Source organism: Rattus norvegicus, chromosome 3 (genome assembly GCF_036323735.1).
Source record: "Rattus norvegicus strain BN/NHsdMcwi chromosome 3, GRCr8, whole genome shotgun sequence".
Classification (NCBI taxonomy): domain Eukaryota; kingdom Metazoa; phylum Chordata; class Mammalia; order Rodentia; family Muridae; genus Rattus; species Rattus norvegicus.
Genome location: NC_086021.1, coordinates 148,164,466 through 148,178,358, shown reverse-complemented (window position 1 = coordinate 148,178,358; position 13,893 = coordinate 148,164,466). Strand labels below are relative to the sequence as shown.

The window sequence follows — 13,893 nt, the reverse complement described above, 5'->3', positions numbered from 1 at the left end:
TAAAGAAAACCACTCAGTTAAAGTTGACTATGAATATCCTTATATGTGTACAAGATGATAGACTAGGAAGCAGAAAATAATGTAAGTCTATTTATTTTTAATAGAAGACATAAAACTTTGGTCCTAGAAGAGAGGACAGAAAACAGAAAAGAAAAAAGGAAATAAGCAAATTTGGCAAGTTAGAATAATGAAATAAAATCTAGTTGTCAGAAGGTTATAAAGTCCAAGTGATGCACGGAAGAGCTTTAATAAATACAAGGAGAAAAATACTAGATAGTTCTACAGAAAAGATCAGAGAAAATAAGAATTATTTTACAAAGTGAGTACCTTATCAGCTGGGTGACCATCAGCACTGAAAAGATAGCAGTGGCTAATAGAGTTTTGGCAGTAATCTAAATCATTAAATAAATCTATATGGTCTTAGATACATTACTTCCATCTATTTATGTTTCAATTTCTTTGTGAGATAACTAGACAGGTATTATTCCCAATTTCTGGGCAAGGCAACTATAACAGAGGGGTCAAATAACTCACATAACATCCCAGAGGTTGTTGAACAGTAGTAACTAGGATTGGAAATGGGACAACTGGATTTAAAGCTTGAGCCTACGTTACTTCATACAACTTTCCACCTCCATGAGTTGTGCACGTAAGATGACATAAAACATCCAAGGGATTAAATACAGCAGAGAGCACAAGAGAGGACTTCGGTGACTATTATCTTAGTGTCTTCATCATCATTACTGAATGACTAGGAACACTGTCTCAATAAAATGTAAGTGAAATCCAGGAGACTATGAGGCACTAAACAGAAAGAAAGTGAGGCCTGATAGACTGGCTCATTCCTGTAACCCTAGGACTTAAGAGGTTAAAGCAAGAGAACTGCCACACATTCAGGGCCAACCCGGATTACAGAATGATTTCTAGACCAGCCTAAACTATACAGAATTAGAGCCTGTCTGAGAAGGGGTGGAGAGGAGAAGAGAGGAAGGGAGGAAGTGGGCAGGGAAGACAAAGAGCACTGTTTTAGACAGTAGAGAAGAGCTGAGATGGTGAGAAATTAAACATATCCAAGAATGAGTAAATGATGGCACAACACCTCAAAGACTGACTGGATAAAGCACACAAGCACAGGGTTAATCTTATAAACAAACAAGAAAAGTGCTTCCTCTACAATGGGAATGTATTAAATGTATTCAAAAACAAACAAACCAATGACACCATGGAGAACATGCTAGGGCTGCTACTGTCCTGTGAAACTTGCTTTCTCCATGACTTAAAAAGGAAGGCAGGGACACCTGTTCATTATAGGATATTAGCTCACAGAGCAGGAAAGGGAGCTGGCCCTCAGTGGCTAAAGCACTGCTCTAAAAGCTCAGATCGCAGTGCAGAATTATTACAGCTATACATCAGGCTGAGAGAAATTATAAAGCAACTGTTTATGTAAATGTCAGAAATAAAACTGTCATTCTATTTATTTAGCAGTAACTGCATACTTAGAACAAACACGACACCAAATATAATTCAATGAAAACAAGGAGGTAAACAGCAACACCTGAAATGAAAATATACATTAAATGATTCTAAATTTGGCCACAAAACAGTAGAGCATTATTTATTTAACATATGTGCTTTTTAAGAACACCTCGGTTGTTTAAGCAATGAGACATACAAAAGGCAAAAAGACATATGCACAGTTTCTTGGGTATTACCAAAAACTCCCATCTATTAATGTTTCATCTTTACAATGAACCCTTTCTCTGTGAACCAAGTATATACACAGTTCTACTTACTACAAGGTGTTCTGAATTATGTTTCTAAAGTGCCTTGACATTTCCATGAACCGGGTAAGGCTTCATCTAGATTCCAGTAACAGCTGCAAAAGTACTAAGCCACCAACTCTCCAGTGGGATGAAAGGGAAAAGGTCATGTATGCCATTGGTTTCTTTATTGTATGAGAAATCCTGAACTCCCTTTTGGTGGAATAACATGATATTTCACACTTTACTGTTCCAAAAACAGCCATCCCTAGAAGACAGATACATAGCATTCACTTCATAATATTTCCCTTTGCAAAAATAGCTTAGTTTAGGATTTAAAAATAACTTTACTAAAAGCCTTCTTTATGCATTCACTTCTTTATTAAAAAAAATACTTGGTTAAGGGGCCATGCTGACCTAGGCCATGTGCATATGTATAACAGTCATGCAGCTTGTTCTTCGTGTGGGACTCCTAACACAGGAAGCAGGGGCTGTCTCTGACTCTGTTGCCTGCCTTTGGAGCCCTTTCCCCTACTGAGCTGCCTTATCTAACCTCAGTAGGAGAAGATGAACCCAGTCTTACTGCAACTTAATGTGTCAAGGCTGGTTACTATCAATGGAAAGTCTCCCCTTTTCTGAAGAGAAAAGGAGGAGGAGGTGGGGGAAAGGACTGTGAGGAGAGGGTGTGGGAGAAACTTCAGTTGGTATGTGAGTTAATTAATTAATTAGTTAATTAATTGAAAAGACTTGGTTATATTTTTCCTACAGAAGAAACAACAAAAGGCAAAAACAGTAAGGTATTGAAGATTCCAGTCCATGTGTATAGATGTTACTTTAGGAGTGGTTTGTTTAATATAACAAAAAATAGTTCTTAGGTATTCATTATAATTTCAATGGTTAGTGTTACTAAACACAATGTAAATTGATTTTACACTATATTTTATTACCACCAATAATGCAATGTTAACATTTCAAGACCAACAAGAAAAATGGGTGTGCTTTTCCAATGTTCACAGAAGTGTGTTCAATAAAATTTCTCACTAATTCACATTCCTGACCTTTTATTTGCTTGTTTGGTTTTTCCCAGCGCCAGGTATAAGAGACTGCTGAGGTCCGGAGTGCTCTACCAGTGAGCTATGCCCCAGCCCTGCTGTCAGGCTCTCATTTGAAACAGTGTTTGTTCTGTGATACTTTAAGTTTTAGTTCTCTCAACACTCACACTCATTGAAACAATGACACTAAAGCGAATCTCTCCAGCTAAAAGGATACTTTAACTGCACTATTTAATCATTTAACTTCCCTGCAGTTGATCTGAATACATCCCTCCTAGCTACTTTTTTTCATAAAGCTGGCATTACTTAGAGTTGTTTCTAAGTCTCACTCTTAAGTTCATTGTTTGGTTAAAAGGGTCACAAAGGACAGGGGCTTGCACTAAAAATGTTTAACAAACTATCAGCAAGAAAATCAACCTTCAACCGAGTTGCCCTCTTCCTTAAGAAGATAGTCCAAAGAAAACTGTACAACTTTGCTCAAGTCCATCCTTTATATGCAGATTTGGTGCAAGTTGGTAGTAGCAATGCAAATAGGTTTTCTGCAATTGGGGTTGGGGGTTGAGGTAAGAAAACAAGTTTGTTAAAAAAAAAAAGAAAGAAAGAAAGAAAAGAAAAAGATGAACAAAAATATGCCAGAGACTCAAGCATTACATTAAAATATGACCTATGAAACTGAGATGAGACAGACAGGAGGAGAAAAAGAACTGATGGCACAGTTCTATTTCTTAAAGGAATCGGTGCCACTGTCAATCTAACGGATCTGGATAAGTCTCGGTGTGCACAAAACTCAGGGAAGGGTTCATTCACGGAGTGCTCGCAGACTTACTCCGTGCGACTTCACACTATGAATGGGGATGCAACAGAGAAACACATTGCCGCCGAGTAAAGCCCATTCAGACTTCTCTGGAGGCACTTGGCTGACAAGATGCTCCTTTTGGGTTCCACATTTCAGAAGTCACACTGCAGCTGAACATAGCGGGGACCCCAACCACTTCGGGATGAAGGGAGGACAGAGGCTGGGACGGGAGGAAGGCAGGTGCAGATGCTCCGGTGCTCAGTTAACAGCAGCCAGAGCGACACCGGCTGGCACCGGTCCGCGGGACACCCGGGCGGGAGGTGCAAAGTCCCAGCTCGGGTCCTGACCAACTTGTACCCTGCCCAGGGGATGCGCGCCTGCCGGGAGGCGAGCACGCGGGACAGGAGGTGACCCCGCGCCCGGAGGGGTGTGCGCCCACAAGTGCGCGAGCCGCAGGTGCCCGGGGGTGGCGCGTGGCCGCCGGCGCGCGCGCGCGTGGACGCGGCCACGGGCAGGAGCGGCACCGGCCGAGAGGGCGCGAGGAGGCTGCGGGCGGAGGGCGACGCGCCGCCCCGCCGGGCCCCCGCCCCCACCCACCCGCCGCCCGTCCCCGGGGCCGCGGGCCGGTTACCTTTCTCCTCTCTCCACACCTTTTTCTTCTTGTTGCTGGGGTACATGCTGCCGTGGGGGTGGCTGGCTTTAAGCTGCAAGTTCCCCAGGCTCACGGGCAAACAGGGTGTGTGGAGTGTGGGGGGGATGTGGGGGGACACTCGGGAGGGAAAAGTGCAAAGGCTCTGCGTCCCGCGCCGCTAGCCGCTGGCCCGTCGCCGCCCTCCTCCCTCAACCCGCCCGCTCTGCCCGGCCGCCGCCGCCACAGCAGCACCTCAGAGCCTGTCAACTAGGTCACGCCTCGCGCTAACCTAACACCCGCACAGGCCCCGCCTCCCGGCAGCTAGGCAGCGCCGCCGCCCATTGGCTGCTCCGCCCGCCGCTCTCCGCGTTCTAGCCAAGGCACGCCCGGACTTCAGCCTCAGGGCGCAGGCGCAGGCGCAGGCTTGGGCTCGACGCCGAGGACGTTGGGGAGCTGGAGGGGGCGGGGCCAGAGCCCGAGGAGCCGGGAGGTCGCTTCACGACGGAGGCGGGGCGTGCAGCCGCCGCGGGCGGGGAGCGGGAGGAGCAGGGCTTGAGGGCGTGGCCTGCTAGCAGGTGCGCCAGGTGACCCGGACCCCACTGAGAGTGAGGGCTGTGGAATGAAGAGGTCACCCTTCCTAGAAGTTGTCTGAGCTCATTGTAACGACCTCGTCCGGAAAGGTTTCACCTGGTAATCTGACGCTTTCCTCTCGGTGGACAAATAGAACCAAAAGAAAAGATCCAGACCGTGTGCAATTCTCTGTTCGATCTTGAGTTAGAGAATTAGTTAGACTCCTGTAAAGTTCTGAAAGCTTCAAAGTACACCGGGCCAACTCGCGAGTTTTAAGATCTGACTCTCACAATGTATGGGAACCAAGCCCGACATCAAAGTAAATCCAACCAGTGCCTGGTTGTCTTTTATTCCCTATTGACTTCAAAACAACTTCTGATCCAAAGGTCTAGCTTGATCCTAAATAGTTCTCTCATGATTCAGGAAATTGAATTGCCAGAGAATCTACCATGGAAGCATAGTGACCTGGAACATAGAACTTTTGCACTATCCTCTTTGCACCCCAAATTTATTGTCTCACCACAAAGCTGTCTTAGTGGAATTGGGAAACTCACATTTATTCATCAATTTGTGATTTATTGGCAAATAACTATAGGGAACACGGTGCTTGCTTGCTTGCTTGCTTGCTTGCTTGCTTGCTTGCTTGCTTGCTTGCTTGCTTGCTTGCTTGCTTTTGAGGGTGAGTCTTTTTGCAGCTCCGGCTTGCCACAATTTTGGGATTCTCTTGCCTCAACCCTAAACGTCCTTCCACCAAAGAGGACTAAAACGCCTTAAAAATAATAATAATAATGACAAAGAAAAGGGAAAAGACAGATCGCACTGAGAACTGTAAAGAACAGAAATATGTTTGAGTAACACGAATTAAAAATGAATTCACAACATCATAAAGTAGTAATATTTATTTTGACATTTTTCTTTGGGATTTTTCTTTAAATGCTATCAAATACATAAAACATTTTGTTGAGAGAAAAGGCTTCAAGAAGGAAGTTGTATTTAAAATCACACTGATGATGATAAAAGGCTTTGATTCATGTAGAATCAAGATAAAATGGCAATGGAGCTCTGGGAGAGAGAGGAGGAGGGAGAAAAAATAATGAAGATCTCATGGATGGTCAAGGCAATTTTAAAATTAACCAAGAGATGTTTGACACATGAAGAATGTCCCCCCAAAAGCCCAAGTGTTCAAAGCTTTCTTCCTGAATATGCCACAATACTAAGGTGGTGAGAACTTTAAGAAGTAGGTCCTAACCCTAGATGAAGTGCCCTACAGAGGTGAGAGGGAACGTGTTGAGCCCACCTCCAGCAGAAAGACAGGGCATCAAGTGAGGAATGGGGTTGCTCTCCCACAGTCAAAGCTCTGACCCATAATTCTTCCTGTCTGAAAGAAATGCAGGAAAAGGAGGTCCAGTGACAGGCCCAAAGTGGGATCCAGCTCAAGGGGAGGCCCCAAAACCTGACACCATTACTGAGGCTATGGGGCACAAACAAAAAAGGGACCATCATGACTGCCTCCCAAAAGAGCCAACAAGCAGCTGAAAGAGTCAGAGGCAGATATTTGCACCCAACCAATGAACAGAAGCTGCTGACCCTGCTGTTGAATTAGGGAAAAGCTGGAGGAAGCTAAGGAGGAGGGCAACCCTGTAGGAGGACCAGCAGTCTCAATTAACCTGGACCCCTGAGATCTCTTAGACACTGGATCACCAACCAGGCAGCATACATCAGCTGAGATGAGGCCCCCAACACATAGACAGCAGAGGACTCCCAGGCCTGGGTTCAGTCAGAGAAGATGCACCTAACCCTCAAGAGACTGGAGACCGCAGGAAGTTTAGAGGTCTAGTGGGGAGGGTGGGGGGACATCCTCATGGAGACCAGGGAAGGAGTGGGGTACAGTGCAGGGAGGACATATGGGATGTAAAACAGTCAGAGGTAGACGGGGAGGGAAATAAAATCTGGAATGTAAAAATGAGTGAAGAGTGAGTGAATGAGTGAATGAAGTATGTCCTAGAGATGCCAGTCACACGTGTTTAGAAAAGGAACTGTAAGACTCTTGTTTCTTTGAGTCTCTCTGATTTCTAGCCTGAGATGTAAGTACCTCATTCCTCCAAACACTCCATCTATGATGTGGACCCATTACCAGAGTCTCATACCAATGGGGCCACCTAGTCTTGGACTTCAGTCTCAGAACCATATGGCAAAAGTGGGTACTTTTCCTTCCTAAATAGCCTGTCTCGGGTACCTCATTATGTCATTATGAGACAGTACAGCAACTTAAGACCATATTTCATTTGGGGGGAAAGTGACTTATTTTAAAGTGCTAAATGTTAGGTGTCTGCGAGAGAGCGCCTCCTCCTCAGGGAAGCTGCACTCCAAACTAGACCCAATCCTTCCACCAGCTTGCATGGTTAACATCTGTTTGCTCATGTCAGCTCAAAGAACTAAGATTTCTATTGTGTTAAGCCAATGATATTTAGGAAATAACGGTTTGAGTATTTGTTGGCAAGTATTATTAAAAAGTATCATTCAAAAGGGTTTAAATTATCTCTCAAACATTCTGAAAATGTTCAGATATCGAAACAGTTTACAGTTTTTCCCCTACGTTTAAGCTCCTTGGCGTGTTCCTGTGTCCCTCGCTCAGGTAAGCAGTGTGAAACCTAAGCCCCATCCAGGTCCTCATGCCTTCATATTCATATCCATATGGAATGAAGTGCTCTGTCTGCTCAATCTTACCTCCTGGATTAATCTGGAATGCTGTCCTTCCCAACAGAAATGCTGCCTGGATTACACTGAGCGGCTAGAGATGCTTCCTCACCAGCCAATATGGTCACTTCTGGCCTCTGCCCATTCCCTTCACCGCATCTCACTGTCTATCAAATAAGATCATGCCATCCCATTGGTGGAAATTAAGGACTTTTATTGCCATTCACTAAGGACTGAATCATGTCCCACCCACCTCAACATTTCTGTTTTTGGAGTCTTTTGATGCAATGCAGTTATATCTGGAGAGACTATTGTTAAGAGGCGGGGCCATAATCTAATAGGACGTAATCTTTTCAATGGGAGAGGGATCTGGCCTTCCGCCCTCTCCTATCTTTTCTCTGCTATATAAAAACACAGAGGAAGTAGATGTCTCCCAGCCAACAGGATCATCATCAGAACCCTACCACACTGACACCCTAATATCAGGCTCTCAGCCCCGAGAAAGAGTGAGAAACTGTTTCTGTTACGTAAGCCCTATTCTGTGGTATTTTGCTTTGACTGCCCTAAGTTTACTAGTACGATCATCAAGACTGGAGTGGCCATCTCCCACCAATCCAGTCTCATACCGTTTTCTACCCCATCCCACCCCCAATCTGTGGTTCTAGCTATACCCACATTTATAAATTTCCATTTGCTTGACCATACCTTGTCCTCACTACATGACCTTCCTCCATATTGACACTATATCTGAAACGTGATTTGTGTAATTAATTTATCTTCATCCTTTCGATATTACTTTAGTGTCATCATCTTCTTGGGTGTGGCAATAGTCGTAATATGCGTATAATCCCTAAACTCGGGAGACTGACACCAAAAGACTGTAAGCTTTATAACACCCTGGGCTACTGAGACTACCTACAAACAAGGAAACAACAACAACAACAACAACAACAACAACAATAATAATAATAATAATAATCTAAATAGCATCATCCTCTATCAAACCTTCCTTGATTCCCACTTGACCTTTACTCTCAGTTTCTTTATCTGTGCCTTTGGTGCTCCTTTGTTTTCATTTAAAGCACTTTTATAGTTTATCATTTGTCTCTTGTGATTACAGAAGGAAGACAGACTAAACTACAGTTGGGCAGTGAATAATGACATTTTTCTAACAATGGACCACATACATGATGATATTGCCATAAAATTGTAATGGAGTTATAGAGTTCTAATTGTCTAGTGACATCAGAGCCATTGTAACCTCATAACCCAATGCATCCCTCATCTGTCTATACTGATGCTTGGGTAAACATATTGTTGTATAAAAGGACAGCACATACAATCATATATACTACATATGATCTGACTATATTACTAAGTGACTGTTGCTGGTTAGTAGATTGACTTTTCTATAACTTTTATCTTTTTTCTATAAATTCAATCATTTTTATAGTATATTTTTCTTCTTATAAAAATGATGTTTTCTGTTGAAAGTATGCCATGTCGTGCTTGTAGCAGCTGCACACATCTTACGTTTACACTGTCTGTGGACTACATCAGGAGGCGAGCGTGCGTAATTGCCCCATACTATTTATGGTTATGAAGTACATTCTATAATATTTGTACAATGACAAATTTCTCCCACTGTATCTCCATCTTGAAGGAGCACATGACTGTACAAAAAAGAAATTAGGTGACTACTAAACAGAGATTGAAGGAATGTAGTCACAAGTTACTATACTTGTTAGCAGCCTCTATAAACTGAAAGTTGAAGATTAAAGAATGCATTCTTTGGCCTGGAAGATGTCTCAGTAGTTAAGGATGCTGAGTGCTACTGCAGAGAACCTGTTTTTGGTTATCAACAGCCACATCTGTCTCCAGTACTGGAGATCCAATGACCTCTGACATTCAAAGGTATATATTCAATATAGATAAATGCATGCAAATAAATGCCCATACATATAAATAAAATGAGCAGTTTTATTCTGGGCTATGTTCTGGCTTGGCAGAAGAGCCTTTGCCTGGCATTCCAAAGACCCTGAGTTCAGTTATCTGCATGACAACAAAAAAGAAACAAAAGAGGGGGGGTCGTAGAGAAACGTATTCTTCCCTAGTGCCTCCAAAAGAGGCACTTGGCTTTAACCGTCTAATTGTTATTTCAGATTTCTGTCCCCAGGAAATGAAAGAGAATAAATTTATATCATTTTAACCATCTAAATTTATGATGATTTGTTACTATAGCAATGGGAAACTAACAAAGGGAGTAATCTAGAAACCCATGACAATAGTCTTTCTGAAATAATTACTTGGGGTTGATGTAAAAGTAGTGTATACTTTAGATAAGAATTCTCAACCTGTTCTACTTTTTTAGATATTCTTAATATTTCCCCTATTTTTCCTTGAACACTCATTTTAAAACAGATTTTACCCATAGTCTCCTTATCTGCCATCTAACCTAGCGATGCCTTAATTTTCAGGGCTGCTGTCAGGTCAGCTCAAGTACTTAATTACCCCTTGCTGTGATGTGGCTATAGCCGTGTGTCCTGTGCAAGGCTCCATGTGCTAAGATTTAACCCCTATTATGAGGTATTGGAGAGGATCAATAACTCGATCTTACTATAACGCTTTGGAGATGATTAGAATCATATATGGTCAAAAGATGGAGGACCCATGGTTGAGTGAGGTGGCTTTATAAGAAGGGGAACGGCAGGCCAGCAAGGTGGCTCAGCAGGTAATGGTCCTGGCCACCATGCCCAACGACCTGAATTCAAAGCCCCCAGGACCTTCACGGTGGAAGGAGAAAACTTACACAAATTGTTCTCTGCCACATATGTGTGTGGTTATGTGCATACCCACCTCCTGCACATTAAATAAATAACTGTAACCCAGAAAGGGAAGAAATGCACTTATATAGGTGGACTTCCTGCCTTTGCTGCCGAGTGATAACCAATACCACATCTGGGCTCTGCTAACAAGATGTGGCCCCTCCACGTTTGCACATCCTGGACTGGAAACTGAAATAAACCTCTTTTCTATAAAGTTGTCTAGGCTCAAGCATCTTCGTATAGTACATGAAGCAAAAAGGATACTCATGTCTCCTGAGGTAACAAAGAATCTCCAGCGACCCTGAACAGAAGAACTTAGTATAAAAACATACATACTAGACTTATGGTATCTCCTTCTGTATTAGGAAGTCACCTCTACTTATTGTAAGCTTAGCCTTTATCTCCAACCAAAAGAATGGCAGACTGAACAGGGTCCCTTCTTGTAGCCGGCTCTTTCCAAGCACCCAGCCAGCTTCCTTCCAACTTCAAAGGAACTTCCAAGAAGCCCATTGGCCCAAGAGTAAGGAAATGGTTGCTTAGCAACTGAGTCCTGAATCCCACAGACCTGAGAAGAGGAAGCTTGTGGGCCAGCCACCTAATTCTGCCTGTGTTAAAGTGAAAAGGAGCTGCTTAGGAGATGAATCCCTTGGCTTTGTTAGTAGAGATATTGATCATTATTGAGGTCACAACTAAAAGTAAGTGTATCCGTCCCTACAATTCTCTATAAATGTCTCTTCTCTCTAACAGTGCCAAGAGTTTAAGCCAGTTAGAAAATCAGAAGGAACCTCACTAACTTCCCAATTTACATCAATTTTAAACAAGAGGTGTGTGCGTGTGTGTGTGTGTGTGTGTGTGTGTGTGTGTGTGTGCGTGCGTGCGTGTGTGTGTGTGTGTGTGTGTGTGTGTAAAAGAGAAGAGAGAAGACAGAAGAGAAGAGAGAGAATATGAGATCTATAAGCAAGCTATACAGTAATCTTTGTAAAGTAGAGCTATTTGGGCCAGATTGTTAAGTCAATCAACAACTAACTTTAAAGGGAAACTATGGGATTCAAAGGGTAGAAAAGTCCTATAAACTTTTATCCCTGTAAATACTTTATACAATCACAATTTTATTTCCAAAGCTTCAATGTTACCCCCCGCCAAGGTCACTATCTAAAAAAGGAAATTATTTTGCCTTGTTTCCTTGTTCATGTCTCACAATCATTTTATGAAATATGCATAAAGTTTAGTCATAAGATTCGATACAAAGAACAGTCATTTGGATCTGACCCAGAAGTTTAAAGTTAGTTTACTCGCTGAAAATTAATTAATGTTATACATCATATGATAGGATAAAATAAAAAACCGTATGACCATCCCAATTAATGCAGAAAAGCACCTGACAAAATACAACACATTTGCAATTACAAACACTCAGTAAACTAAAGTGAATTTCCATGAATATCACGGTGAAAAGTCAGTCACAGCTAATACAATAAACAATGGAAAGGTTAAATCTTTTCCCTGAAATCAGGAATAAGGCACAAATGCCTGCCCTTGCCCCTATATTAAAAGTTCTTGTTATGGACATAGGAAGGAATGTAAACCCTATCTCATACCGTATATGGAAATTAATTCCAATTGGGTAAAAGACATAAACTGAAGCTTTAAAACTCTAAACAGGGGAGCAAATTATCCTGACCCCAGATGAGGTAATCATGGGCTTAGCTCTTCCACCAAACACATAAGCGAAAAGAAAGAGTCCACTGGATGTCAATTAAAAATGTTTCTGTTTCAAAAGAGACCATCAGAGAACTGGAGAAAAAAATGACAATTCACACCCAGTAAGAGTTTAGTACTCAAGGGCTGGAGAGATGGCTCAGTGGCTAAGAGCACTGGCTGCCCTTTCAAGGGTCCTAAGTTCAATTCTCAGCAACCACATGGTGGCTCACAGCCATCTGTAATGGGATCCGATGCCTTCTCCTGTCCAATTCTTTCTTCTGTCACACATGCATACACACGAAAAGAGCACTCATGTATATAAAATATGTAAATAAATAAATCTTTAAAAAAAAGAGTTTAGGACTCAGAATATATAAAGATATCTTACATAGCACCCAAATGACTCACTTTTTAAATAGATGAAGAGATTTATTGGAGATTTTTACAAACAGGATGTACAAGTGGCCACTCATACACAGGAAAGATTTCTTGCACTGAGGTCATTAAGGAAATGAAAACTGAAACCATAATTAGAGACTACATTGCATCCATTAAAAGGGCTATCGTAGGAAATGAAGGTGCTTTCTTTGGTGCACACCTGATGAGATGTGTCACTAGCAGTTCTCCTGGAGCCATCAGTCAAAATTCTGCCCGAATTCATACTCATGCCACGTCAGCTCAAACCCATATGTCTGATCCAGGCATAAAGCTCAACATATGTGGCCAATTTTTCTGTCACTAAGCAACTGATATAGACTGCGATGAAGGAAAGGTGTCTCAAGGGCCTGGCCCCACACTGAAAAGACTCCAACACATAATGACACAAACTTATCATGAAGGAGAAGAAGGCCTAGACTGAGAACCCAGCTAGGGGACTTTGCTGATCCTCAGAAGCAACTCTCCCAGATTACAAGAAATGGAGTTGTGCTTGTGTTAATTATAACTCTACAGAATTTAGAATCTTGTAGGAGATAGGCATGTCTGGGAGAAATGATCTAAACTACACTGAGGTGGGGGCCATTGCCTGGTTGTGATTCTAGGCTACATAAAAATGGAGAAGAGGAGCTGAGTACTGTGTGTCCTGTGTTCTCCCCTTCCTGCTTCCGACTGTGGGTACAGCATAACCAGCTTTGTCAGGCTCCTGCAGCCTTGACTTTCCTGCCATCACAGAGAGTAAAAGAAAGCAAGACAAACCCAAATGACCATCAACCACAGAAGATATGAATAAAACATGTGGTATCTACACAATGAAATATTACTCAGCAAAAGAGCACAATATGGATAGGCCTTGAAAACATTGTGCTAAGCAAAAGAAGCTAGGTGCAGAAGACTATATTTTTTACAACTTTGTGGACCTAAAAAGCCTTAAGAGAATCTACTCCTCAGAGACTGAAAGTACATTTTGAGTTACCATGGGTTCTGAAATATGGAGTGATTAGGAACGTCCACTTGGAAGGAACATGGTTTTTCTGGGGTTAATGAACTTAAATTAACATGAGGACTATGAGCTTGCAATCCAAATGAGGCAGGAGGCTGAGGCAGGAGATTCACAAGTTAACACCAACCTGGATAACATGGTAAGGCGCTATTTCAAAAGACAAAGTTACAGTGAGAAGTAGCTCCGAAGTAAAGCACTTTCCTACCATGCGCTAAGCCAGAGATTCAATTCTTAGTAGCTCAAAAATAAACAAACAGAATTCTACTGTGGTAACAATTGCACAAGTTTCTGAGTTGTCTAAAAACCACTGAATAAGAGAAGAAAGAGTATTTAATGAAAGTTATGTGCCAGAGGACTGAGGATACAGAAATAACTAACACAGAGACATTATTCTCAAATAGCTTAGAGTCTTAAAGGAAAAAC

At 42.4% G+C, this 13,893-nt stretch overlaps 2 protein-coding genes across 24 annotated transcripts in view; one reads left to right on the top strand and one right to left on the bottom strand.

Annotated features, from left to right (window-relative positions):
* Positions 1-4,538, bottom strand: part of Macrod2 (mono-ADP ribosylhydrolase 2) — a 2,017,257-nt gene extending 2,012,719 nt beyond the window's left edge. For 4 of the 14 annotated variants that reach the window (XM_039106853.2, XM_039106857.2, XM_039106858.2 and 1 more), the window contains exon 1: positions 4,240-4,538. In XM_039106853.2, the coding sequence (XP_038962781.1) occupies positions 4,240-4,285 (46 nt within the window). In that variant the 5' untranslated portion in view covers positions 4,286-4,538. The remainder of the gene's footprint in view (positions 1-4,239) is intronic. The other 10 variants (XR_010064912.1, XM_063284992.1, XM_039106854.2 and 7 more) reach the window with 7 other exon arrangements.
* Positions 4,539-10,868: 6,330 nt separating this feature from the next.
* Sel1l2 (SEL1L2 adaptor subunit of SYVN1 ubiquitin ligase) overlaps positions 10,869-13,893 on the top strand; it is a 126,867-nt gene continuing 123,842 nt past the window's right edge. For 7 of the 10 annotated variants that reach the window (XM_063283797.1, XM_039105034.2, XM_039105031.2 and 4 more), the window contains exon 1: positions 10,869-11,026. In XM_063283797.1, coding sequence (XP_063139867.1) covers positions 10,969-11,026 — 58 coding nt within the window. In that variant the 5' untranslated portion in view covers positions 10,869-10,968. 10 annotated transcript variants of the gene reach the window in all.